Source organism: Salmo salar, chromosome ssa14 (assembly GCF_905237065.1).
Source record: "Salmo salar chromosome ssa14, Ssal_v3.1, whole genome shotgun sequence".
Taxonomy (NCBI): domain Eukaryota; kingdom Metazoa; phylum Chordata; class Actinopteri; order Salmoniformes; family Salmonidae; genus Salmo; species Salmo salar.
Window position 1 is genome coordinate 27,669,501 of NC_059455.1, and position 26,625 is coordinate 27,696,125.

General features: G+C 46.1%; 1 protein-coding gene across 8 annotated transcripts in view; it reads right to left on the reverse strand.

Moving 5' to 3' along the window:
- Positions 1-17,386: 17,386 nt before the first annotated feature.
- LOC106569178 (zinc finger protein 521) overlaps positions 17,387-26,625 on the reverse strand; it is a 170,110-nt gene continuing 160,871 nt past the window's right edge. For all 8 annotated transcript variants that reach the window (XM_014140251.2, XM_014140256.2, XM_014140254.2 and 5 more), the window contains one exon: positions 17,387-18,851. In XM_014140251.2, coding sequence (XP_013995726.1) covers positions 18,822-18,851 — 30 coding nt within the window. In that variant the 3' untranslated portion in view covers positions 17,387-18,821. The remainder of the gene's footprint in view (positions 18,852-26,625) is intronic.

The window sequence follows — 26,625 nt, forward strand, 5'->3', positions numbered from 1 at the left end:
CATCATTATCATAAGACCAATATTTGGTGTATGAATAAAAAACAATCATGTTTAACTTTGATATCAAACCTCAAAGGTTTTAATGTGGTACCTTTTGAATTATACTGGAACAAAGCAGGTTCATTCTGGCCCACCTCTCTACCTTTGGTCACAGAAAAAGAGAAATGGAGAAAGCAACAGAAGTGTCATGTTTCTTTTTATTTTCAGAAACAGGCCACTACCTTCCTCTGCTGTCAGAATTATGCCACTACTGACCTCTTTGGAAAATATTTCTTTGTCCTCAAACATTGGCCAACATGAACTGATATGTTAACATTTCTTAGGCTGAATTACCATATTGGCCAGATTAAACTACATTATACAAGAAGGCATTTTATTGTATGACAAACAGATGGTAAATCAAAGTATTTGTTTCTTTTGTACCATATTGGATAATGAACATGGTGTACAGGAGTAAATTCGCCACTAGATGTCACTGTGCATCTTCTAGCTTTTGTTTGTATCAACACCCTCTGTGTACCCATAGTTTATTTTATTTTTTACTTCATTTCACCTTCATTTAACCAGGAAGGCCAGTTGAGAACAAGTTGTCATTTACAACTGCGACCTGGCCAAGATAAAGCAAAGCAGGACGACAACACAGAGTTACACATAAACAAACGTACAATCAAATACGCAATAGAAAAATCTATGTACAGTGTGTGCAAATATAGAAGAGTAGGGAGGTAAGGCAATAAATAGGCCATGGAGGTGAAATAATTACAATTTATCATTAACACTGGAATGACAGATGTGCAGATGATGATGTGCAAGTAGAGAATAGAGATACTGGGGTGAAAAAGAGCAAGAGGGTAAGTAACAATATGGGGATGAGGTGGTTGGGTGTGCTATTTACAGATGGGCTGTGTACAGGTACAGTGATCGGTAAGCTGCTCTGACAGCTGATGCATAATACTTAGTTACTGACTGCATCAATACCCTCGATTGATTGAGATTAAAAATAAGCACAGATCAAATGATTCATTTGAGGCCTTTATTTTCTTAGGCTTCAGTTGCGCTTTCTTCACTCAAGCAATCCATGTGTAAAATATTTAACCCTGTCATTTTGATAATTTTATGCTGTGCTGTGTCATTGATTTAAAAAAAGATGTCACCAACATTGGTCTATTAGAAAGGATAAGACCTTGAGATGCAGCCTTGTTTTGAATACGTTGCTTGGCTTCAATGTGACACAGTGCTTGACAAGATTGACAAGATATCTGTTGTTTTTGGTGAACTTTCCAGACCAAAACCTGCAAGTAAGTTCCACAAATTGGGCCACTGCTGTGGAGAACGCTTCTGGGTCATCTACAGTAGTACTACATCTTCTACAGACTTGTTTAGTATGATGCTCCAAAATAAATTGTGGAGAGTCACTCCTGTGTTATGATATAGATGATACTATAATTGAGAATTTCAATAAGCATTTCTTTACGGCTGGCCATGCTTTCCACCTGGTTACCCCTACCCCGTTCAAATGCCCGACACCCTCCACAGCAACCCGCCAAAGCCCCCACCATTTCTCCTTCACCCAAATCCAGATAGCTGATGTTCTGAAAGAGCGGCAAAATCTGGACCCATACAAATCAGCCAGGCTAGACAATCTGGACCCTCTCTTTCTAAAATTATCTGCCGAAATTGTTGCAACTCCTATTACTAGCCTGTTCAACCTCTCTTTCGTATCGTCTGAGATTCCCAAAGATTGGAAAGCTGCCGCGGTCATCCCCCTCTTCAAAGGGGGAGACACTCTAGACCCAAACTGCTACAGACCTATATCTATCCTACTCTGTCTTTCTAAGGTCCTCGAAAGCCAAGTTAACAAACAGATTACCGACCATTTCGAATCCCACCGTATCTTCTCCGCTATACAATCTGGTTTCAGAGCTGGTCATGGGTGCACCTCAGCCATGCTCAAGGTCAGCCATGCTCAACGACATCATAACCGCCATCGATACGAGACATTACTGTGCAGCCGTATTCATCGACCTGGCCAAGGCTTTCGACTCTGTCAATCACCACATTCTTATTGGCAGACTCGACAGCCTTGGTTTCTCAAATGATTGCCTCGCCTGGTTTACTGAAGCTGAAGCTGGAGACTCATATCCCCCTCACTAGCTTTAAGCACCAGCTGTCAGATCAGCTCACAGATCACTGTATCTGTACATAGCCCATCTGTAAACAGCCCATCTATCTACCTACCTCATCCCCATACTGTATTTATTTATCTTGCTCCTTTGCACCCCAGTATCTCTACTTGCACATTCATCTTCTGCACATCTACCATTCCAGTGTTTAACTGCTATATTGTAATTACTTTGCCAACATGGCCTATTTATTGCCTTAACGTACCTCATTTGCACTCACTGTATATAGACTTTTTGTTTTCTTTTGTTCTACTGTATTATTGAATGTATGTTTTGTTTATTCCATGTGTAACTCTGTGTTGTTGTATGTGTGGAATTGCTATGCTTTATCTTGGCCAGGTCGCAGTTCCAACTGAGAACTTGTTCTCAACTAGCCTACCTGGTTAAATAAAGGTGAAATATTTATTTTTATTGTTTTAATTAGTGTGGTTCTCTCAGGGTGATGGTGAGTTATTAGATGTATAATTGCAACATGATGCTAGATAGTGAGAAGGGCCTTTGGTTTGCAGGTGCCTGGGGTCCCAGAGGGGACTGCATTGCTCAAAGTGTTGCCATTGTCTGTGTGCACATCTGGGCCAGCTGGCCTTGCATGGTCAGGTGTTGGCTGCCTGCCTGGGAATAAAGCCACAGCTGCAGGGTGCTAAGCTCCTCTCCCTCCCCTGTATGGTGGTGAGGGATAGCAGACAGACATGGGTTCAATTAGTATTCCAAATCTTTCAAATGCTATAGCTGCGCTTTACTGAGCTTGCCTGGCACAGAATAATTCAAAAAGTGCAAACCCCTACTATACGTCACTCCAGGTAGGCTCAAACAAATGTTCAAAGTATTTGAAAGATTGCAGATCCTATTTGAACCCAGGACTGGGAGACAGAGACACACTTGTGCCTAGAGGCACGGGATGCAGCAGTAGCAGTAGGAAGAGCATTTCCCTACGGTAGGGATGGATTACTACACTCATCATCAAAATACCAAACCTCAGTTCTTCCTGCATGTTTGTAAATGCTAAAACAAGCTCCGCTAACGGACATCTATTCTGCACTAGGTCAGTGAGGTTAGGAAAGATAGTGTGATTGATAGATTAAAATGTCATGGGGTTTGTGGAAATATGTTTTTAAATGTGGCCAATCAGTGTAGATGAAGCGGAGCATACAGGTTAAAGAAGGATTTTTAAGCCTTGAGACATTTGAGACATGGATTGTGTATGTGTGCCATTCAGAGGGGGAATGGGCAAGACAAAATATTTAAGTGCCTTTGAACAGGGTATGGTAGTAGGTGCCACGCTGCTGGGTTTTTCACGCTTAACAGTTTCCTGTGTGTATCAAGAATGGTCCACCACCCAAAGAACATCCAGCCAACTTGACACAACTGTCGGAAGCTTTGGAGTCAACATGGACCAGCATCCCTGTGGAATGCTTTCAACACCATGCCCCTACCAATTGAGGCTGGTTTAAGGGCAAAAGTGTGTGCAACTCAATATTAGGAAGGTGTTCCTAATATGTTAACTGTGTGTGGCTTTGAGCATGTGTGTTTCTGCGTGTGTGTGTGCGTGTGTGTGTGTTTGTGTCTGTGCAGGAAGACATTTGAACATCTGTGACTAAATTCTGCGACCTTAAATGGAGTGCACCTGTGCCCCATAAGTTTATAGAGTCCATTATCGGATAAACGAAGTGGTTAACAGATGGAGGAGGGGGCCTATAAAACCCCATTCATGAGAACCTTTAAGGAGTCCTTCATGTATAGGGCCGGATACAATGACTTCATGCTGAAAACCTCTGTTTAGGTTCTCTACGTCTAATGACTAACTAATCTTCAGACTTGACACTGAAAAAGACTTAGACCTGAAAATGGTGAATAGGTGCTGTGCTTACCTGTGCTTTACTGTAACATGATGAAGGACAGTGAAACCCCTCACAGACATTTCAGTACACAGACCTTATCACAAAGTCATTGTCACAGGATATTTCAGTAGATATAAAGGCCAAAGCACCTTGAGAATAGATCCATAGGTCCACAGGGGAAAGGGAAAATCAAACACAGGAGGGAGGTGAGGCCATCCTCCTTCACCCCACACAGGGCCTCAGTGTGACCTGACCTCCTTTGAGATGATGATTGACCAGGGTCGCTGCTGTTCAATGTGGCCCCAGGCTGTTCACTTATCACCCAACTGAAAGGTAAACCACACTCAGTATTTCATAGACAGAATATTTTAAAAAGCTAGTTTTTTTTGTGTGCAATTTTTCCCTCTTTCCATTTTCCCTCCTTCCTTCCACTTTTCCGGGACACATCGTTTCCTGACTGGAGCTTAAATAATTCCATTGGAATCCTCTTAGGATGGGTTCCCAGCACTTGGCAATTAAACAATTACATTTAATCAGCATGGGGCGACGCTTCCAGTCACCCTCATTTCAGACGTTGATTAAAAGCAATTCTGCAGTGGTTATTGCAGACAACTTTAGAACACTGCAGTTCACATAGGTTTACTGCATGGTGATGTGGCAGGGTGATGTGAGGGGTCAGATTGGATGGCATTATGGCAGGTTCACTGGTGGGCGAGAGGGACGAGACGAGGGATTTCTGGTCCTGATAACCAGAGGACAAATTACAGCTTCACAGTCAGTAGACCTGCGTGCACTGTCCTGTCCCTAATCAGACATTGTTAAATTAAACAGAGACACTTTGACTCCATGGCACAGTAGATTCAAATGAACAATAGTTAGTGGCAATAATTGCGTGTGTGTGCCCATTATAATATAGGCATGTATGTGTGTCTGTGTTTGGATTGATGCACCTTGACAAGCTGTTCCATCATACCATGCAATCACATCTTTCTGTATGTATAGAAAACAAGGAAAGAGCTTTTGATTTGTGAATCATATTTGACACGACATCATGCCTGAGTGAATGTGTGTGGCATAGAGCAGTCTGCTCTGTATATCCTGTCTCTACTGTCTCCTTGGGTATATCTCAAATGTCTATTCCTTGATAGGGAAGTTGCAGATGGAAGCATTGGAGGAGAAGGAACCTCAGCTCTTCAAAAAAGAGGTGAGGACAGGAACAGGACCAGGGAGGAGAGGAGAGGACAAAATTAATTTAGGAAAGTCTCCCCTCTACGGTTTCCTATCTCCCCTCTTCTCTGTCTCCCCTCTCCCCTGTCTCCCCTCTCTACTGTCTCTCCTCTCTACTGTGTCCTATCTCCCCTCTCCCCTGCCTCTCCTCTCTACTGTCTCCTATCTCCCCTCCCCTCTGTCTCCCCTCTCCCCTGTCTCCCCTCTCTCCCCTCTCCCCTGCCTCTCCTCTCTACTGTCTTCTATCTCCCTTCTCCTCCGACTCCCCTGTCTCCCCTCTCTCCCCTCTCCCCTGCCTCTCCTCTCTACTGTCTCCTATCTCCCTTCTCCTCCGACTCTCCTCTCCCCTGTCTCTCCTCTACTGTCTCCTATCTCCCTTCTCCTCCGACTCCCCTCTCCCCTGTCTCTCCTATCTACTGCCTCCTATGCCACCTCTCCTCTGACTCCCCTCTCCCCTGTCTCCCCTCTCCCCCCTCTCCCCTGCCTCTCCTCTCTACTGTCTCCTATCTCCCCTCTCCTCAGACTCCTCTCTCCCCTGTCTCCCCTCTCTACTGTCTCCTCTCTACTGTGTCCTATATCCCCTCTTCCCTGTCTTCCTTCTCTACTGCCTCCTATCCCACCTCTCCTCTGACTCCTCTCTCCCCTGTCTCCCCTCTCTACTGTCTCTCCTCTCTACTGTGTCCTATCTCCCCTCTTCCCTGTCTTCCTTCTCTACTGCCTCCTATCCCACCTCTCCTCTGACTCCTCTCTCCCCTGTCTCCCCTCTCTACTGTCTCTCCTCTCTACTGTGTCCTATCTCCCCTCTTCCCTGTCTTCCTTCTCTACTGCCTCCTATCCCCCCTCTCCTCTGACTCCTCTCTCCCCTGTCTCCACTCTCTACTGCCTCCTATCTCCCCTCCCCTCTGACTCCCCTCTCCCCTCTCCCCTGTCTCCACTCTCTACTGTCTCCCATCTCCCCTCCCTCTCCCCTGTCTCCCCTCTCTACTGTCTCCTCTCTACTGTGTCCTATATCCCCTCTTCCCTGTCTTCCTTCTCTACTGCCTCCTATCCCACCTCTCCTCTGACTCCTCTCTCCCCTGTCTCCCCTCTCTACTGTCTCTCCTCTCTACTGTGTCCTATCTCCCCTCTTCCCTGTCTTCCTTCTCTACTGCCTCCTATCCCACCTCTCCTCTGACTCCTCTCTCCCCTGTCTCCCCTCTCTACTGTCTCTCCTCTCTACTGTGTCCTATCTCCCCTCTTCCCTGTCTTCCTTCTCTACTGCCTCCTATCCCCCCTCTCCTCTGACTCCTCTCTCCCCTGTCTCCACTCTCTACTGCCTCCTATCTCCCCTCCCCTCTGACTCCCCTCTCCCCTCTCCCCTGTCTCCACTCTCTACTGTCTCCCATCTCCCCTCCCTCTCCCCTGTCTCCCCTCTCTACTGTCTCCTCCTCTCGCAAAAGAGGTCCCATCCTCCTCTACTATAGTGTCTCCCTTGTCACCTGTCTCTCCTCCACAGCACCATTGTTGTGGGTTGTGATAGAGATCCAGGCCCAGCCTCCTCTACTCTAGTTCAACCCAGGTGCCTGTAGTGTTTCATAAGATGCCCCTGCTGGCTCTCCAGCCGTCTTAATTAGCAGCTTCCGTCAGCTGGCAGTGGCTTCTCCAAGTTTTGTTGGAGAAGCGAGTTCACACTGCACTAGATCCCTATTCTTTATAGATGGGAACATATCATGGGTGAGGTGAAGGGTCCACTGTTTTTATTTGATCAGTTGATCAGTCCTTTGTAGGACATTTATCCTTTGCTTTCAGATGAAGAAATAATTGAGTGAATTGGATACAAGGTCTGTTGTTGTAAATGTACAGATGATTAAATTAAGCTTGAGTCCCGTACCAGACAGAGATATGAGTCAGATTCAAAAGCATATATGAATACATACAATTATGATTTATGGATGATACATCTCAAATATAGATAAAAGCCTTCCTCAGTGAGTCTGGGAATGTAGCATACAGCATATTCAACAGCAGTATCATAACGGCTCTGTAACAATAGTCTCTTCTAATGACATTCCCCCAGTAACTCCTTGCCTCTACATGTCTCGGGGGACAGGCGCTACAAAAAGTGATAATTACATGAAATATACATAGAGAATAAAGAGAGCATGTTTACATAACCAGGCCCATAAATATCTGACTGAGAAGACATTGTGCTCCGACTCTTTTTAAGCTGATCTCCCAGGGATGCCATTTTAATGACATGATGGTTTAAAGAGATGCTGCTCCGTCTCGTTCCATATTTAATTAACTTTTTCTTTTCTGACGCGGCGGAGAGAAAAAAAGAGAGAGAGAGGAATAAAGAAAAGTGTGATAGAGACAAACACACGATAGCAGAGGAGACAATAACAAACAGCTGGGAGAAGGGAGAGTAAAGAAGGGGGAACACGAGGAGACCTTGTCACACTTTTGTGAGCTGTTTACAATACAAGATATGCAAGAGAGGAGAGGGATGGTGGGAGAGAGAGGGGAGGGAAAGGGGGAGAGACAGAAGGAAATAAAAGAGTTGAGGAGAGTGGGAAAAGAGGTTGCAGTAAATAAAACGAGGGTGAGAGAAAGTAGGTAATGCAGGGATAGCGAGAGAAAAAGAAAGACAGAGGCAGGGGGAATGAGGCCTTTATCTCCCACGAGGCACCATTATAGAGCATTTCCTAGTTCACCAATAAGCACATGTAGGAAAACAAATGACAAGCTAACTGTCATTATGAGGCAATACAATTAGCTCCCCTTCCTCCCAGCTTCCATAAGGCAAAACAAACAGACAAAAATAAGACTTCACCAAAACACACCTCCATTGCAGTGTGTTAGGCCTCCTCTGCCAGGAAAGCATTCAATCAAACATATCATATAAAACCATGGAATGACTGACTCAAGTCTAATTAGCCCAAATACAACTAAATCAACTAAATTCAGTGTGGCTGTGTTTGTCTTTCATTCTCTATCTATCCCTGCCCATCTCCGAGAAGTAGCTATTTTCTTACTCTGCCCTCTCCTACACCCCCACACACTCAGACTTAGAGCAGAGGCCATGTGAGCTCGGCTCTTCCTCTGTCCATCCCCCACTCCCTCCTCCCTCCTGCGGCCCTGATGGCTAATGATCCCCCCTGCGTCCTGAACTGGGAGAGGCTGAAGGTGAGTCTCTCTCTCTAACCATCATCTTCCATCCCACCCCACTGCCCTAGCAGACCCAACAAGACAGAAAAACACCTAAAACAGAGGGATTATTTTTGTATTCTCTAAAATGAATTAAACACCAAGTAATGAAATATAGACTATGTGTGGTCAAACCCACAGGAAGACTCTTGGCTCCTGCATGTCAGTGTGATGGGAAGGGAAGGTTGAACATCTGAGAGAGAGAGATAGAGAGCGAGATAGTACTGTGTATATAAATAATGCAGTGTACATACAGCTACTGCAGCTAACTGTGTAAATGGGAAGTACACAGCTCAAGAGGAAGTTAAGATCTAGATCACATAGGCAAAGCTCCAATGGTACCTCCAATACATTCAGTTAATATAACATTATGCCGCATCGTTGTATTACAGACAGTTGAGGTCATGTTTGTTCTACTGTAGTAGTAGTGTTGTAGTGACGTATCGTAGTACCTGTGTTGTCAGGTGAATTAGAGGAAGAGAGGATTTGTGGTGTTGCATGGGGGCGGGTGATTCACTGTTGCCAAGCTTCTGTGACTCTCCTCCAAGATCCGAAGGCGATATTCACAGCTACACACTTTTATCTCCAATTATCACCTGAGATGATTTTTTCTTGCCATCCACACCTCTATAGCCCTTAATAATTCTCTATATGTTAGTTTTGAAGTCACTGTGATAAGTATTTCTTTCTCTTTAGAAGGTGTTCTATAAAGATGGATTTTTACAAAGAGCCTATGAGTTACAGTAGAGCTGATTACTACGCATCACAATGATCAAGTTTGACACAAAACATTCATCAGCGAAATAAGAGGAGATGACTACAGGTAACCTAGTGGTTAAGAGTGTAACCGAAAGGTCGCTGGTTCGCGTCACCGAGCCGACTAGGTGAAAAATCTGCCGATGTCTCCTTGAGTAAGGCATTTAACCCTAATTGCTCTTGTAAGTCACTCTGGATAAAAGCGTCTGTTAAAATGGAAAATGCAGTGAATTGAAAAAAATACTAAAGGAGGCCCCTTTTCACACAGATTCGATTAGACATGGAGAGGCAACAATGTTCATTTTGCTGACACCGTTTTGAAAAGATGTCTCTTTGGGCGAGAGAGAGGAGAGGGGACGGTGTGGTCATAGAGATCCTATTCAATTATTACAAGGGATATGTCATAAACCATCAAAATTCCAGAATGGAATGAAAATGGCAGCCATATTGGTCAGGGAGAAGTCCAAACCAGTCTAATTGGAATGAATGGCAGTAGGGGCATAACACTGATTTTACTTATGCAGGGAAATAAAAGTAAGGCATGTGATATATCAGAAATTATATAATAGAATTATTGTCAACCTAAAATATTGTCATACACTACAGTACATGACCAAAAGTATGTGGACACCTGCTCGTCGAACATCTCATTCCAAAATCATGGGCATTAACAGCCTCCACTCTTCTGGGATGGCTTTCCACTCGATGTTGGAACATTGCTGCGGGGACTTGCTTCCATTCAGCCACAAGAGCATTAGTGAGGTCGGGCACTGATGTTGGACGAATTAGGCCTGGCTCACAGTCAGCGTTCCAATTCATCTCAAAGGTGCAGGCCAGTCAAGTTCTTCCACACTGATCTCGACAAACTATTTCTGTATGGACCTCGCTTTGTGCACAGGAGCATTGTCATGCTGAAACAGGAAAGGGCCTTCCCCAAACTGTTGCCACAAAGTTGGAAACACAATCATCTAGAATGTTATTGTATGCTGTAGCATTAACATTTTCCTTCACTGGAACTAAGGGGCCTAGCCTGAACCATGAAAAACGTCCCCAGACCATTATTTCTCCTCCACCAAACTTTACAGTTGGCACTACGCATTGGAGCAGGTAGTGTTCTCCTGGCATCAGCCAAACCTGCTCGCCTCCAATGGAGGCGGCTGAGACGATGTTGCTCCTAGACGTTTCCACTTCTCAATAACATCACTTAGTTGACCTGAGCAGCTCTAGCAGGGCAGAAATTTGACGTACTGACTTGTTGGATAGGTGGCATACTATCACGGTGCCACTTTGAAAGTCACTGAGCTCTTCAATGTTTTTCAATGGAGATTGCATGGCTGTGCGCTCAGTTTCTATACACCTGTCAGCAACGGGTGTGGCTGAAATGTCTGAATCCACTAATTTGAAGGGGTGTCCACATACATTAATATACATTGTATTATCATAAATACAGTTTATACAGGTTTTATACCAATTATCTATATAAATAGCATCTAAAATATATGCAAACAGACCATAAATGTCTAAATGTTTGTTTTCTTGAAAAGTTGTGAGTGTTAATATATGATACATTAGCAGTACTTGTTGCATTTACAATTTGTCTAAGTTCTATCATCAGCTGATTTCAGCCAGGTATGGCTGTGGATTGACTGCATCTTTTGAATGGAATGTTGGCATATTCATTATTTTACACAATATCTTATCACAGCACTGGCAAACCAAGGTTGACCAACTCCCTGACCAAAATGGCTGACCTTTATCTCATCATAAGAAGGTTCATATCCATTCTAGTATTCTAATTCCTAATTCTATGGGCTCGGTGGTGTGAGAGATTGGGTTACCCCAGACAGTCCCCACGGATCCCACGGCTAAATGGATCTGGATCTCATGCTTGGGCGCACATATTGAATGCCATAAGAGGTCTCCCAGGTCCCCTTCAGTGGGAGGAATGCTCAGCCTAAACCATGGTCAGTTTTAAAAAAAGAAATCCACAAAAGAAAAAGAAACAGCAGTAAGGAGAAGCTAAGGGAGCAAAAAGAAGCGAAGAAGGAGTTGTTTGGTGTTTGTGTTTTTTTGCAGTGCAAAAACAATGCTTTTTCAGCATGCTGAATACCCCAGTAGGTTTTCATTATTCTTTCATGAATCATACAGTACGGTATGCCTCTGGTAGCAGAGGTCAGCAGACTAGAGAGCTTCTCCTGCTGATTGCCGCCTCACCCTACGTGGTCCTTCAGGCCTAACCCTAACCCTAGCTTCATGTCCGCCCCCTGGTTCAACTCTAATCCTATCCATTACCCTAACCCTAATCCTAGCTTCATGTCAACCGCCTGGCACAACTCTAATCCTATCCATTACCCTAACCCTAACCCTAGCTTCATGTTGTCATGAATGAGCCTAGTCAGTATGAACTGATGACTCCTCCAGTCCCCAGACAGAAATCTGGTAACTGAAACTAGGAAGGGACAAGAAGAACGGAAGAAGGACCACAAGTAGCTAAAGAGCAGCAAGACCCAGTCAAAGGCAAAGAGGAAATGATGGGTGCGGGTGGACTGTAGGTAGATGATCCTCTGCCGGACGGTGGAGGTTCATCTCATTTGAAGACACCCCCGTCAAACCTCGGCCCTCGGATGGAGTTGGTAGAGTTGCCTGATGGGACGTGGCCATGAAGCAGATGACACCACGGGTTGTCGTCACCTACGAAGGAACCAATTTGTTACCTGACTCTGTGTAGACATCACGTGTAAAGGAGACAATGTGGTATGTCATTTTCCTTAAATATCACGTGTAGGTGGGAGGGGGTGTTTTGTGTGGCTGTAGTCAAAGGAGACATGGGCTTCAGGAGCTGATTGATGTATTAGAACAGGGCTGCCCAACACTCGTCCTGGAGATCTACAGTCCTGTGGGTTTTCAGTCCAACCCTAATTTAACACACCTGGTTCTACTTACTAGCTGCTCAACAAGACCTTAACTAGCTGAATCAGATATGCTAAATTAGGGTTGGTCTGAAGACCTACAGGACAGTAGATCTCCAGGAAGAGGATTGGGCAGCCCTGTATTAGAATGTGGGGTAAGGTAAGAACAGAACTTAATTACTATTGTTAGAAGCTACTGCATCGTAATTGCTATACCAAAGAAACCGGTAAAACACATCAGTTGTGAAGCTGTGGAACCTAAAGAGAATTGTTACTGGTTTTCATTAACTAGTTAAATTACACTATTTGTTAAATAAAGTGCTGAAGACAAAAAGTTGCATTATAACAAATATAGGCTCAGGGGGTTCACCTTAGGTGTCCCACGGCCATACCATATTGTGGGCTTGAGCAGGAAACCACAGGGGAGGTTGCGGGTAACTGTGTAAAAATCACAAAAGGACTACCGATTGTCTGTAGTTTGTCCTTACTCAGACGAAGTGCCGAACCCCTGCTTTAGGCTGAGAATTAATTTCAATAAATTTGTTTTAGCTGAAACCCTATACCCGGGACTTGGCAAGTGTGATTCACCCCTGAAGTTGTGTTATCAGATCAACTATAAAGGGAAGACCAGCCGCTAGCAGGAGTGTCTGAGATTATGCCGCGCTTATAAAAATAGTTTAACCCCGTGGCTGAACGTATCCTGCGTGAACTGCAAGATAACAGCAGTAAGAGGCGGGCCACGCGAAAATAGAGCAGAGCGGACTATAAATAAATATTGGATTGCTCCCTCTGACGGGTAGCATACCGTGTCACAAACTACCCATGAAGTGTTAACAGTATGAAGGAGTGAGCTAACCTCTGTGGCAAGCAGGGATAGACCAAGAGAGGTGACCCGGATTGATAAAGTGTCAGGACTCCACTGCTAACTCAGTTTAGGGTAGGATGACAGGGAGACCCCTCACCAGGAAAGAGGCTCATACCGCAGGATAATCCAGGCCTACAATGCGTGGTGGGAGTTGACCCACCCTGTGTGGTTAAAAGAAGATCAACAGGCAAAGACTACCAGCGCGTGAGATGTCCAAACCCCGGTTCAACCAACCCAGGAACATCATTCTTCTTGCACTGAAAGTACAGTATGTGTGTACAACCATATTATGGTGGATCAGCCCAGTAATGGCATCTCTATAGATGCCGTGCAGGCCATGTGGTCCATCGCTCGCTGTCGGAGATGACTGGGGTCTGTGTATTTATATTCCTTTAATTGAGCCTCTGAGAGTCCCCTTGCCAAAGCGCCCACAGTCTCACTCTTGGGCAGGAGGAATTTGGAGGCATATGCATCTGTGTGTTTGTGTGTGTGTGAGAGTGTATACATGTGCGTATGTGTGTGTGCGTGCCTGTGTGCGCATGTGTGTTTTTGTGTGTGTGCTTTTCATTGCTGAGGCTGGCGGGCGAAAGGGAGGCCTCGGTGGTTCTCACAAGTTAATTTAATTAAATCATAAATATGAGCTGGAGGCCGCCACCCAATTTAACGTAATGGATGATGTGGGCCAGTCCATCTCTGGCAACACAAAGTTCTGGACCCGTTCAGAATGCCCTTGAAGCTTATTAAAAGTGTCTGGCACGGGGAGATGCTAGCAAAGTTGTTTAATGGCTGCCCAGCTTGCATTCTGCTTGACAGTTAATGCTGGAACACTGGTGAGATGAGCCATCTATTCCATTCCATTTCTGAATTTGGAATGTGGTGGCATTCCATTTCAATTGAGAAAGATTGTCACAGTCAGAAAAGCATAATGAAGAGGAGTCAAAATGGCAGATAAAACCTCTACATCAGATACATCAGATACAAAACAGATACCTGATCAGCTTATCATTATATGTGTTCATTAGGATACAGTGAAGGAGAATCCAGTGAAGTAATTGTTGTTGACACGTCACATATAAAGTGACTTTATTTCCCCATGGTCCTGGTGCTGGCTCGTCATGGTCAATAATCTGTCTGGACACATGATTGGGTCTGTTACCAGCTAATCATCCTACAGGCAGACCAAAGGGAGGTGCTGTGAGTGTATCTATTTTCTTGTATTTGTTACGTTTGTTGAGGGAAGAATTAGACCAAGGTGCAGCGTGGTAAGCGTACATCTTTCTTTATTTAGATGAACACCGAAACAAAACCAAAATATATACAAATCGAAAACGTAACGTTCAGTAGGGCATACAGCACAGTACCAAAAACAAGATCCCACAAACAAAGGTGGGAAAAAAGGCTGCCTAAGTATGATCCCCAATCAGAGACAACGATAGACAACTGCCTCTGAGAACCATACCCGGCCAACAAAGAAATAGAAAACATAGATTTCCCACCCTAGTCACACCCTGACCTAACCAAATAGAGAATAAAAGGGATCTCTAAGGTCAGGGCGTGACAGTACTCCCCACCCCCAAAGGTGCGGACTCCGGCCGCAAAACCTGAGTCTATAGGGGAGGGTCCGGGTGGGCATCTAGCCTCGGTGGTGGCTCTGGTGCGGGACGTAGACCCCGCTCCGCTCGCGGATCCGCCATCTTCGGTGACGACTCTGGTGCGGGGATCATCGCCGGAAGCTCCGGACCGTGGATCGTCGCCGGAGGAACCGGACCGTGGATCGTCACCGGGGACTCCGGACCATAGATCGCCGCAGAAGGTTCTGGACTGGGAACCCCCGCTGGAGGCTCTGGACCGCCAACCGTTGCTGGAGGCTCTGGACTGCCGACTGTCGCTGGAGGCTCTGGACCGCCGACTGTCGCTGGAGGCTCTGGACCGCCGACCGTCGTTGGAGGATCCGGGCCATGGACTGCCGACCATCGTTGGAGGCTCCGGGCCATGGATCACCTCTGCAGGCTCCGGGCCATGGATCATCACTGCAGGCTCCGGGCCATGCATCATCACTGGAGGCTTTGGGCCATGGACCGTCTCAGGAGGTTCCGGACCGAGGGCCGTCTCAGGAGGTTTCGGACCGTGGGCCGTCTCAGGAGGTTCCGGACCGTGGGCCGTCTCAGGAGGTTCCGGACCGTCTCAGGAGGTTCCGGACCGTGGGCCGTCGCTGGAGGTTCCGGACTGTGGACCATCGCCGGAGGTTCCGGACTGGGAACCGTCGCCGGAGGTTCCGTACTGGGAACTGTCGCCGGAAGCTCTGGACTGGGAACTGTCGCCAGAAGCTCTGGACTGGGAAGGCGCACTGGAGGCCTGGTGCGTGGAGCCGGGGCAGGTGGCACCAGACTGGTGACACGCACTTCAGGGCGAGTGCGGAGAGCAGGCACAGGACGTACCTGACAGGGGACACGCACTTCAGGAAGAGTGCAAGGAGCAGGCACAGGACGTACTGGGCTGTGGAGGCGCACTGGAGACCTGGTGCGTAGAACCGGTGCAGGATATACTGGACCATGGAGGTGCACTGGAGGTCTGGAGCGTAGAGCTGGCACATCCCGTCCTGGCTGGATACTCACTTTAGCCCGGCAAGTGCGGGGCGCTGGCACAGGACGCACTGGGCTGTGAAGGCGCACTGGCGACACAGTGCGTAGAGTTGGCGCAGGATATCCTGGACCGAGGAGGCGTACTGGAGACCAGGAGCGCTGAGCCAGCACAACCCGTCCTGGCTGAATGCTCACTTTCGCACGGCAAGTGCGAGGAGCTGGCACAGAACGCACCGGGCTGTGGATGCGCACTGGAGACACATTGCGTATCTCCGCAAAACATGGTGCCTGACTGGTCCCACGCTCCTCACGGCGACTGTCTTGATCCAGACACCAATGCATCCACTCTACCTCATCACCCCCCTCAACTATCTCGCAATACTCCTCGCTCAGTCTATCCCAATATTCCTCCTCACTCTCAGACTTGCCCCTCGGCTTCGCCGACCAACCCGTGTGCCCCCCCCCCAAAAATAAATAAATTGGGGGCTGCCTCTCGGGCTTCCGTCGTGGTCGTGAACTTCGGAGTCGCCGTTGATCCTCCTTCGCTGCCTCCGCCTGCTTCCATGGCAGGGTCTTGTCCCCTGCCATAAGCTCCTCCCATGTCCATGATGTCCTCCACTCCCTTTTCTCCCGGGCCCAGGATCCCTGCTCCTCCTGGCCACGCTGCTTGGTCCTTTGGTGGTGGGATCTTCTGTTACGTTCGTTGAGGGAAGAATTAGACCAAGGTGCAGCGTGGTAAGCGTACATCTTTCTTTATTTAGATGAACACCGAAACAAAACCAAAATAAATACAAAATGAAAACGTAACGTTCAGTAGGGCATACAGCACAGTACCAAAAACAAGATCCCACAAACAAAGGTGGGAAAAAAGGCTGCCTAAGTATGATCCCCAATCAGAGACAACGATAGACAGCTGCCTCTGAGAACCATACCCGGCCAACAAAGAAATAGAAAACATAGATTTCCCACCCTAGTCACACCCTGACCTAACCAAATAGAGAATAAAAGGGATTTCTAAGGGCAGGGCGTGACAGTATTGATGTATTAAGACGGTAGGTTGGTGAATCATAATACTATATGTACAAATGAATACTCCCTGCTGATTTAATTTATTTCTAATCTTAATTTTGTTTAGAAAAAAAGTGGCATTTTATTAAAACATTAATAAAGTATTCTATAATCTTATTCAATTTGTTGTCTTTGTTAAATGTATGCTTTAGCATGAAATACTCATGTCCCTTGTCATAAGTTATTTTGGACTGTGTTTTTCATCTCATTGCTGTGAGGAATCATCTGTAAAGACAGACAGATGTTACTAGTTGGCCCTTTGTCCCATTCGGCACAGACATCGCTTCCTTTCCATTGGTCCCCTGGAGTGCTGCAGGCTCCCTAATAGGCCTGGTGCGAGGGTGTGTGGAATGGGACCGCACAGGGTGATGGGTAATGGAGTCATTAATAACGCAGACCTCCCTTAAGATGCTCAGATGTTCGTTAGGCAGAGCCACAAGGGAACTAGCGAAAAGGATGGAATTTGATTTAAAACCAAAAATGCAAAGTAAGCTTTTGAAGATGATAATGTTTATGCTGCCAAGGGCCCATTTTGCTACTTAATCAAATTAATTGATCCACACACATACTCTATGCACACGCACACATGCATGCATAAACACACACACACACACACACACACACACACACACACACACACACACACACACACACACACACACACACACACACACACACACACACACACACACACACACACACGCCATTTTTTCATACAGTTTTAATATTTCCATCACATGTGCAACACCAAAAAAAAACGAGGTCTGCCAAATACAGAACTCGATATTTTTACAATAACATTTGAATAACAGACAAGATAACTGTCCTTTTGCTGAAGCAGGAGATGGTGGTTAATTTCCTGTAAACTGAGTACGAACAATTCTCAATCAAAAGATCAAAACATTAAAGTTTCATACAAAAGTGCATCTCAGGTTCAATGAATGCAAAAACATTTACATAACAGAATGATTTATATTGGTGTATTATAATGCCACAATGGCTTCCAGCTTGAGCAGAGAGCAGAGCAATGGGATACCGCAGGAAACAGGGAAGGAAGAGGAGAAGTTGGGAGCTCTCAAGGAGAGCCCAGGACATAAGTTTAAGCACATCCCCCAGAGAATCCCCCAGAGAGACCTAATACATCTAGTCTCCCCCACGACCCCAAATCAAAATGGATTTATTCCCCGTTGCAAAAAAAATGTAATACAAAGAGCTAAGAAAAATTACATAATTTTTCCAGTAATCTCCAGGCTTGAACGAGCAGTAAACATTAATAACAGAAACGTACAGGTTTGAGTCAGTGGGCTGGAGATTTCCCATGATGCTCTAGGAGACACAGGGGCGTTCACGATGTCTCTGTTACCGTGCCAACCAGAGTAGCTAGCTGGCCTTTTCAAATCTGTGTCACTGCTTTTGCATATATCAGAACCCTGTCCTGTTTTTCCCTTTTTTTTAAAATCTTTGTCTCATTTGAACTTGTCCATGCGCAGGTAGGCAGGCGGACCAGATTAAATGCACAACTTAGTCCTCAGCTGGTCAACTGGAATGGCAGCCATGTTGGAATGAGACCTGTGATGTCATGTCAGGCTCTGCTGGTGATCGAGCATCCTGCTACACCCTTCTGTCATAAGTGACCAGGTCAGAATAGTGTCACATACAGGAAATGTGCGCTGATGAAAAGGGTCCTGACTGACCATACCACAACCTCCTGTTCCCTATATAATAATACCCCACAATGGCACCCTGTTTCGCCAACATATTGTGGATGAGTTCCACATCTTCTGATTGACAGTGGCATTCTCTGTTTAGCTTTTTTTAATCTCTATTTTTTGGGGACAACCGGTTCTGAACTGTACATTAGCAAATACTGTACTGTATAAGACTACAATTTAGCTGGAGTTATTAAGCAACACATGAAGAAGTACTTCTATTTACAAAGATAGTTGTCCAGTTTTGTTGACATGACGACCAGACAAAGACCAGAGATACGTTTTTCTGTCTTTATTTCACACCTCTGTCTTTCATCTGTCCTTTTCTTTTTGTGTGACATGGTCCTTCCTGATGTGAAGTGAATCCAAAGTTCAGTGTAATAGAGCCAGTGGGCTATTGCACTGACGGTGGCTGGAGGACTGACTGGGTCAGACATGATTCTCCTCCTCGCCGTATGGTTCTCCTCTGCTCCTCAGGCCAAGTGATGATCTGCCTGGTTAGCTGCTGTGCTGAGTCAGCGTGTGGTTCTGCACAGGAGGAAGAACAGAGAGGGATAGAGAGAGAAAGGAATGAAACGACTGAATCAAGATCAAATTGAACACAAGGACATTTAATTTCATTCAACATTTACTCCGTTTAGAAAGTTTGAATTCGAACACTGAATGTCTTCTCATTAACATTAAGGCATATTCCTAATACCAAATAATGAATTCACCATTGTTTTTCAGAGGGTTAGTGATTGACATAATGTAGTGTTGTTAGTGGTGAATGTCAGGATGTGGGTGTATGTCCAATCAACCCAAGCAGCAGTCAAACGGTTATGAGGAGCCATATGTTCTGGTCCTCCAAGGGATTAAACATGGTTAAATCCTCTCCTGACACACTGACACGCCACCACTGAGCTGACAACATCTCCCTCCATCCAACATCTCCCTCCCTACAACATCTCAATCCCCAACCATCAATACCAACATCAGATCAATGGCTGTGGCCATGGAAACAACAGTTACCATGTAATATCTGTGATGGAATATATTAACACACACACACAGGGTTGGGGAGTATAAGGGATTACAAAAAAATGGTAACTGTAATCCGTTAAATTGCCAGCAAAAATATTGTAATCAGATTACAGATACTTTTGAAAAACTAGATGATTACTTTGAGGATTACTTTTGTAAATAGCACTTTCAGTAGTGTTCAAAGCATGCCATTCTATGAGCGCAGCATTTACTTTTCAACTCGAATCAACGAGCCCAATCAGTCCTCCATGACAACAAAATCATAAACAACAGCGTAGGGTTGGCTAATAAATTCTTAATTTTGCTAATCTATACTTCTGTCACGGTTGTCGTTGGGAAAGGAGGACCAAAATGCAGCAGGTATGTGGTTGCTCATCTTGAACTTTTATTAGACTCAAAATGAACACCAAAATAACAACCCGAACTCACGATCAACGAACAGTCTTCTCAGGCTCACACACGCTAGACAAGAAACAATCTCCCACAAAACCTACACCAAACAATTACCCATATATAGGACTTTCAATCAGAGGCAACGAGGAAGCACCTGCCTCCAATTGAGAGTCCCAAACCCCCATTAACCTAACATAGAAATACACTCACTAAACTAAACATAGAAATACATAAACATAGAACATAAACCAAAACCCGGAAATAATAAATCAAACGCCCTTCTACAAAAACACCACCCCGAACCACATAAAACAAATACCCTCTGCCACGTCCTGACCAAACTACCATAACAATTAACCCTTGTACTGGTCAGGACGTGACAACTTCCATATTTCCAAGTCCTATTCCTGAAGATCAAGGGGTATAACATTTATTGGAATGACTGGAATTCTGATAGACTTTGGTTTGTAATGTAAAGATATAAACTCAGCAAAAAAAAGAAACGTCCTCTCACTGTCAACAGTGTTTATTTTCAGCAAACTTAAAATGTGCAAATATTTGTATGAACATAACAAGATTCAACAACTGAGAAAAACTGATCAAGTTCCACAGACATGTGACTAACAGAAATGGAATAATGTGTCCCTGAACAAAGGGGGGGGAGGGGGGGGGGGGTCAAAATCAAAAATCTAAAGTAACAGTCAGTATCTGGTGTGGCCACCAGCTGCATTAAGTACTGCAGTGCATCTCCTCCTCATGGACTGCACCAGATTTGCCAGTTCTTGCTGTGAGATGTTACCCCACTCTTCCACCAAGGCACCTGCAAGTTCCCAGACATTTCTGAGGGGAATGGCCCTAACCCTCACCCTCCGGTCCAACAGGTCCCAGACGTGCTCAATGGGATTGAGATCCGGGCTCTTCCCTGGTCATGGCAGGACACTGACATTCCTGTCTTGTAGGAAATCATGCACAGAACGAGCAGTATGGCTGGTGGCATTGCCATGTTGGAGGGTCATGTCAGGATGAGCCTGCAGGAAGGGTACCACATGAGGGAGGAGGATGTCTTCCCTGTAACACACAGCGTTGAGATTGCCTGCAATGACAAGCTCAGTCCGATGATGCCATGACACGCCGCACCAGACCATGACGGACCCTCCACCTCCAAATTGATCCTGCTCCAGAGTACAGTCCTCGGTGTAACGCTCATTCCTTCGACGATAAACACGAATCCGACCATCATCCCTGGTGAGACAAAACCGCGACTTGTCAGTGAAGAGCACTTTTTGCCAGTCCTGTCTGGTCCAGCAACGGTGGGTTTGTGTCCATAGGCAACGTTGTTGCCGGTGATGTATGGTGATGACCTGACTTACAACAGGCCTACAAGCCCTCAGTCCAGCCTCTCTCGGCCTATTGTGGACAGTCTGAGCCCTGATGGAGGGATTGTGCGTTCCTGGTGTAACTCAGGCAGTTGTTGTTACCATCCTGTACCTGTCCCGCAGCTGTGATGTTCGGATGTACCGATCCTGTGCAGGTGTTGTTGCACGTGGTCTGGCACCGCGAGGACAATCAGCTGTCCATCCTGTCTCCCTGTAGCGCTGTCTTAGGAGTCTCACAGTATGGACATTGCAATTTATTGCCCTGGCCACATCTGCAGCCCTCATGCCTCCTAAAGCACGTTCACACAGATGAGCAGGGACCCTGGGCATCTTTCTTTTGGTGTTTTTCAGAGTCAGTAGAAAGGCCTCTTTAGTGTCCTAAGTTTTCATAACTGTGACCTTAATTGCCTACCGTCTGTAAGCTGTTAGTGTCTTAACGACCGTTCCACAGGTGCATGTTCATTAATTGTTTATGGTTCATTGAACATGGGAAACAGTGTTTAAACCTTTACAATGAAGATCTGTGAAGTTATTTGGATTTTTACGAATTATCTTTGAAAGTCAAGGTCCTGAAAAAGGGACGTTTCTTTTTGTTGCTGATTTAATTTTATCGTATTATTATATGTAGTAGAAAGCGATGGGTTAGAAGAAGCCTACTTAACCAACCCATAAAGTAACATTTAACATCAATATATGGCCAGCTATTTAAACTTTAACATTGATATATCCTGCAATAGATGTCGATCAATTGGAAACATACATTTGTGTCTTCTTCTTATGCCTCCTAAGGGGAAAGTAATCTAAAAGTAACGGAACGTAATCAGATTACGTTACTGAGTTTGGGTAATCCAAAAATTACATTACTGATTACAATTTTGGACAGGTAACTAGTAACTGTAACGGATTACATTTAGAAAGTAACCTACGCAACCCTGCACACACACACAAACACTCTCACACTCACCAGTGGGGTGTGGTGCAGTGAGGGAGAGTGGTTGTAGTGGGGGCAGCTGCGCCAGCTAGGTTTTTAAAGGAGGGAGTGTGTGTGTGTGTGTGTGTGTGTGTGTGTGTGTGTGTGTGTGTGTGTGTGTGTGTGTGTGTGTGTGTGTGTGTGTGTGTGTGTGTGTGTGTGTGTGTAACTGGTGTCCCTGGTGGGCCGAATCCAGGTCATCTTTTGAAGTGACTGCTAATCCCTTTAATGCAAACCACATGCCCCACTTGCTGCGCTCTGTTAAAAACATGGCCTTGGACTCGCTACACTTCCACGGACTAGGCACACCTGTCACACACTCATCAGTACGCTGATTACACACACAAAGAAGAACAGTGACATACAGTTCAAACACACTCTCACCCTCACACGTACGCAAACTCCTACTCTGGGTAGGTTTGAATTCTCTTTGAATAAACAACATGGAAAGACCCTGAACCACAAAAGGTTGTGACTCCTTCAGCGAGCCTGAGCCATAAAGGTGAGTTTACCAATGCACTGACTGCAGTCACCTTCAGTCTTATCAACATAGCAGAATCCCTAAGGCAGGCTAGGCCACGTCCATTACTCCCCTCGCCTCCATCCCCTCCCTCTTTACCCTTTCAAGTGCCTCCATATAAAGCATTTAAACACCTCGACAGCTTTCCTTTCAGCCGGGGCGATTACTTTCCGACAGGTGGGGTAATAAGCTGTTTGACGGGGGCAGGAGGGAGTTTGACCCCTAGAAGGGTTAGCCTCAGCTTGCCTGGGGCCCCATCTGGGCCCCCGCACTTCATTTTAAAGAGCTGGCCCCGGCTTCTCTTCTCTCCTCTGCTTCCCTCTCCTCTCTCTCTTTTCTCTCTTCTCTCGATGAAATAAAGCTCCTTTAAGTGAGTCTGGGAGGAGAGTCCCCACGGGACGGCCCCCCCCCCACCTCCCATCCCCCCGGTGAAGACATCCGTGGCATTGCCGGGGAGGGACAGGAGCACGGCAACCTTATTAATGAATGCGGCCCATTACCCGTCAGACTGGCTCCTCGGTGACTCCCAGAAGCCCCTGCAGTACGTGACTTCAAATGGCAGGATATTGACACGGAGCGAGCAAAGCGGCCGGGAGAGAGTGTGTGTGCTTTTTTTCTGTGTCTGTGTGTGTTAGAGGGAGAGAGAGGGAGAGAGAGAGAGAGAGAGAGGGAGAGTGTGCCTGCGTGTGCGCGCGCGCGCGTGTGTGTGTGTGTGTGTGTGTGTGTGTGTGTGTGTGTGTGTGTGTGTGTGTGTGTGTGTGTGTGTGTGTGTGTGTGTGTGTGTGTGTGTGTATGTGTATGTGTGTGTGTGTGTCTGGACCCCAAAGGAATGTAGCTCCTTGGATATAATGTAGGGCTCGTAACAGCTATTAGAGGGGAAAATAACCCCCCTGGGGAGTACCCCCCCCTCCATCTCCACCACCCTACCCCTTGCACATCCCAGCTTTGTCTGACACACACTGCATTCTACCTTTTCCTTAAACATGCCAGTAGTTTTCTCACTGAGGGCTTTTTCAAGGACGGTGCTAAATGACTTCAGTGGCCGTGGCAGCCATGCAGGCTGGAGGGAAATAGAAAGAAAAGAAAGAAAGAGAGAAAAAAAGGTAAAAGGAAAATGATACCTTTACCTCTGTGGATATTGAACTCCACAGAGTGGAAGATAGATACTGTTCTGTATATCAGTGGAGAACGGAGGGAGGGAGAGAGAGTGATAAAGAGGGAGAGAAAATAAGAACTCCATCATTCAATTTCGACTCCATCATTTTATGAAATTCTTGAAGGCCAATGTGTGCAACCATTCACACAGTGAAATACAGCAAATACACTGCCTCAGCTCCTAACCTCAGCCCACCAATGTCACCTAAATCAAACAGGTCAATTCATAACAGATTGACTGACCCCAACCACTAAACCCCTTACCACCAATCTCCCTGCTACCCCATCTTCTTTTTTCCTAACCCCCAATCTCACCCTCACTTACCCCGCATCTCCCCCTATCTTATCCTCAATCTCCCCCTCTCTTACCCACACTCTCCCTTACCCCCCATGGTTCTTCTTCCCGACCACCCGCTGGGCTACATATACCATGCTGCTATACTGCAGGTCCCAGTTACCAGCAGAGCCCAGGTAAAACCCTTAGCAGTCAATTCTCCACTAAATAAAGTTTTGCTCTGATCAATAATGAGCATGCGCCTCTCTCCTGAATAAAGCCTGTGCCTGAGAAGGCTCTTCTTCCTCCTCTCTCTCCTCCATCGACTGGCTCTCTGCCACCGTTAACCCTCCATCCGCCTTCTTTCATCAGATTACATCATATTGCTGGAACGCCCTCGGGGGGTGAGAGGGAACGGAGGGAGGGAGGGAGAACGCCCGGCAGGGGTCCTGTGTACCTATGAAAACCCATGCAAATGTCTTAAAGAATTTAACAGAGAAGGAGGAGAGGAAGAGAGATAGAGAGAGAGGGAGGAGAGAGACAGGGAAAGTGCATGCAGGCTGGGGAGTTGATTTATTAACTAATCATTCTTTATGTAGTTTCCAATTCCTCTGGTCACCATCAATAGCACCGGTCTGGGCTCCAGTGCAGCAAGGCCCTGCAGAGGAAAAAGATCAGCTGCCATTTTAAACCTCTCGTTTACTCCTAGGTCGCGTTCCCCTGCTCAGATGTTGCATGCATCAACCAATTGTTGCGTGCCACATTATCGACTGTGCCATCGACTGACAGATTGCTATAACATATGATGTGGTTAGCTGATACTTAAAATGCCTATGTAGGAGTTGTAAGATCTGGCATGCGTCAGTCCCTAATCTACAAACTAGGCAAAACTATAGCAGGACTAAAAACTCAACTCATTCTTTCTGGTTGTAGCCTGTCTTTTACAACCCAGAGCTGTGACTTTATAGAGTGTTCAGAAAGCTGATGGAATGAACAATAATTACTCTCTAAGCTTGGGTCTCGGGGGACCCCTCAAACTGGGGGAAAGTCGAGGAGACATTATATTTTACAAGCGTGATGCCAGGCAACAGAGAGCACAGACCAGGCCAGGTGAAAAACATCAGATTCTCATTAGGCCTCAAAGAGACATAATTGAAATGGTAAACCTTTGTTGACACGTTTTATGCGCACCAATTCACAACAATGATTGAATAATTTGCTAAAGAACAATTTAGGGAGTTGTCAGGTAATTTTGATTTGTGACATTTCAACTGACATTGAAAGACAGAAAAACGCCAAAACAATCTATTTTATTTTGAATCCTAAGTTGAGACGCATGTAGGCAACGGAAACTTTCTTCTAACTCATATATTCACATCAACAAGAACTTATAGCGATTCCAGCACTAACTCCCCTTACTTCTGCTACCTGTATCCATCCAAGACATGCACAATTGTTTTTATTGTCATACAGCTCACAGCCCTAGCAGCGGCTATCCCCCCACGTCTAAGCAGTAGTGGCTATCCCCCCATGTCTAAGCAGTAGCGGCTATCCCCCCACGTCTAAGCAGTAGCGGCTATCCCCCCACGTCTAAGCAGTAGCGGCTATCCCCCCATGTCTAAGCAGTAGCGGATATCCCCCCACGTCTAAGCAGTAGTGGCTATCCCCCCATGTCTAAGCAGTAGCGGCTATCCCCCCACGTCTAAACAGTAGTGGCTATCCCCCCACGTCTAAGCAGTAGTGGCTATCCCCCCACGTCTAAGCAGTAGTGGCTATCCCCCCACGTCTAAACAGTAGTGGCTATCCCCCCACGTCTAAGCAGTAGTGGCTACCCCCCACGTCTAAGCAGTAGTGGCTATCCCCCCATGTCTAAACAGTAGTGGCTATCCCCCCACATCTAAGCAGTAGTGGCTATCCCCCCACGTCTAAACAGTAGTGGCTACCCCCCACGTCTAAGCAGTAGTGGCTATCCCCCCATGTCTAAACAGTAGTGGCTATCCCCCCATGTCTAAACAGTAGTGGCTATCCCCCCACATCTAAGCAGTAGTGGCTACCCCCCATGTCTAAGCAGTAGTGGCTATCCACCCATGTCTAAACAGTAGTGGCTATCCCCCATGTCTAAACAGTAGTGGCTATCCCCCATGTCTAAACAGTAGTGGCTATCCCCCCACGTCTAAGCAGTAGTGGCTACCCCCCATGTCTAAGCAGTAGTGGCTATCCACCCATGTCTAAACAGTAGTGGCTATCCCCCCATGTCTAAACAGTAGTGGCTATCCCCCATGTCTAAGCAGTAGTGGCTATCCCCCATGTCTAAAAAGTAGTGGCTATCCCCCATGTCTAAAGAGTAGTGGCTATCTCCCCCTATGTCTAAACAGTAGTGGCTATCCCCCCATGTCTAAACAGTAGTGGCTATCCCCCCCATGTCTAAACAGTAGTGGCTATCCCCCATGTCTAAACAGTAGTGGCTATCCACCCATGTCTAAACAGTAGTGGCTACCCCGCTATGTCTAAACAGTAGTGGCTATCCCCCATGTCTAAACAGTAGTGGCTATCCCCCACGTGTCTAAACAGTAGTGGCTATCGCCCCATGT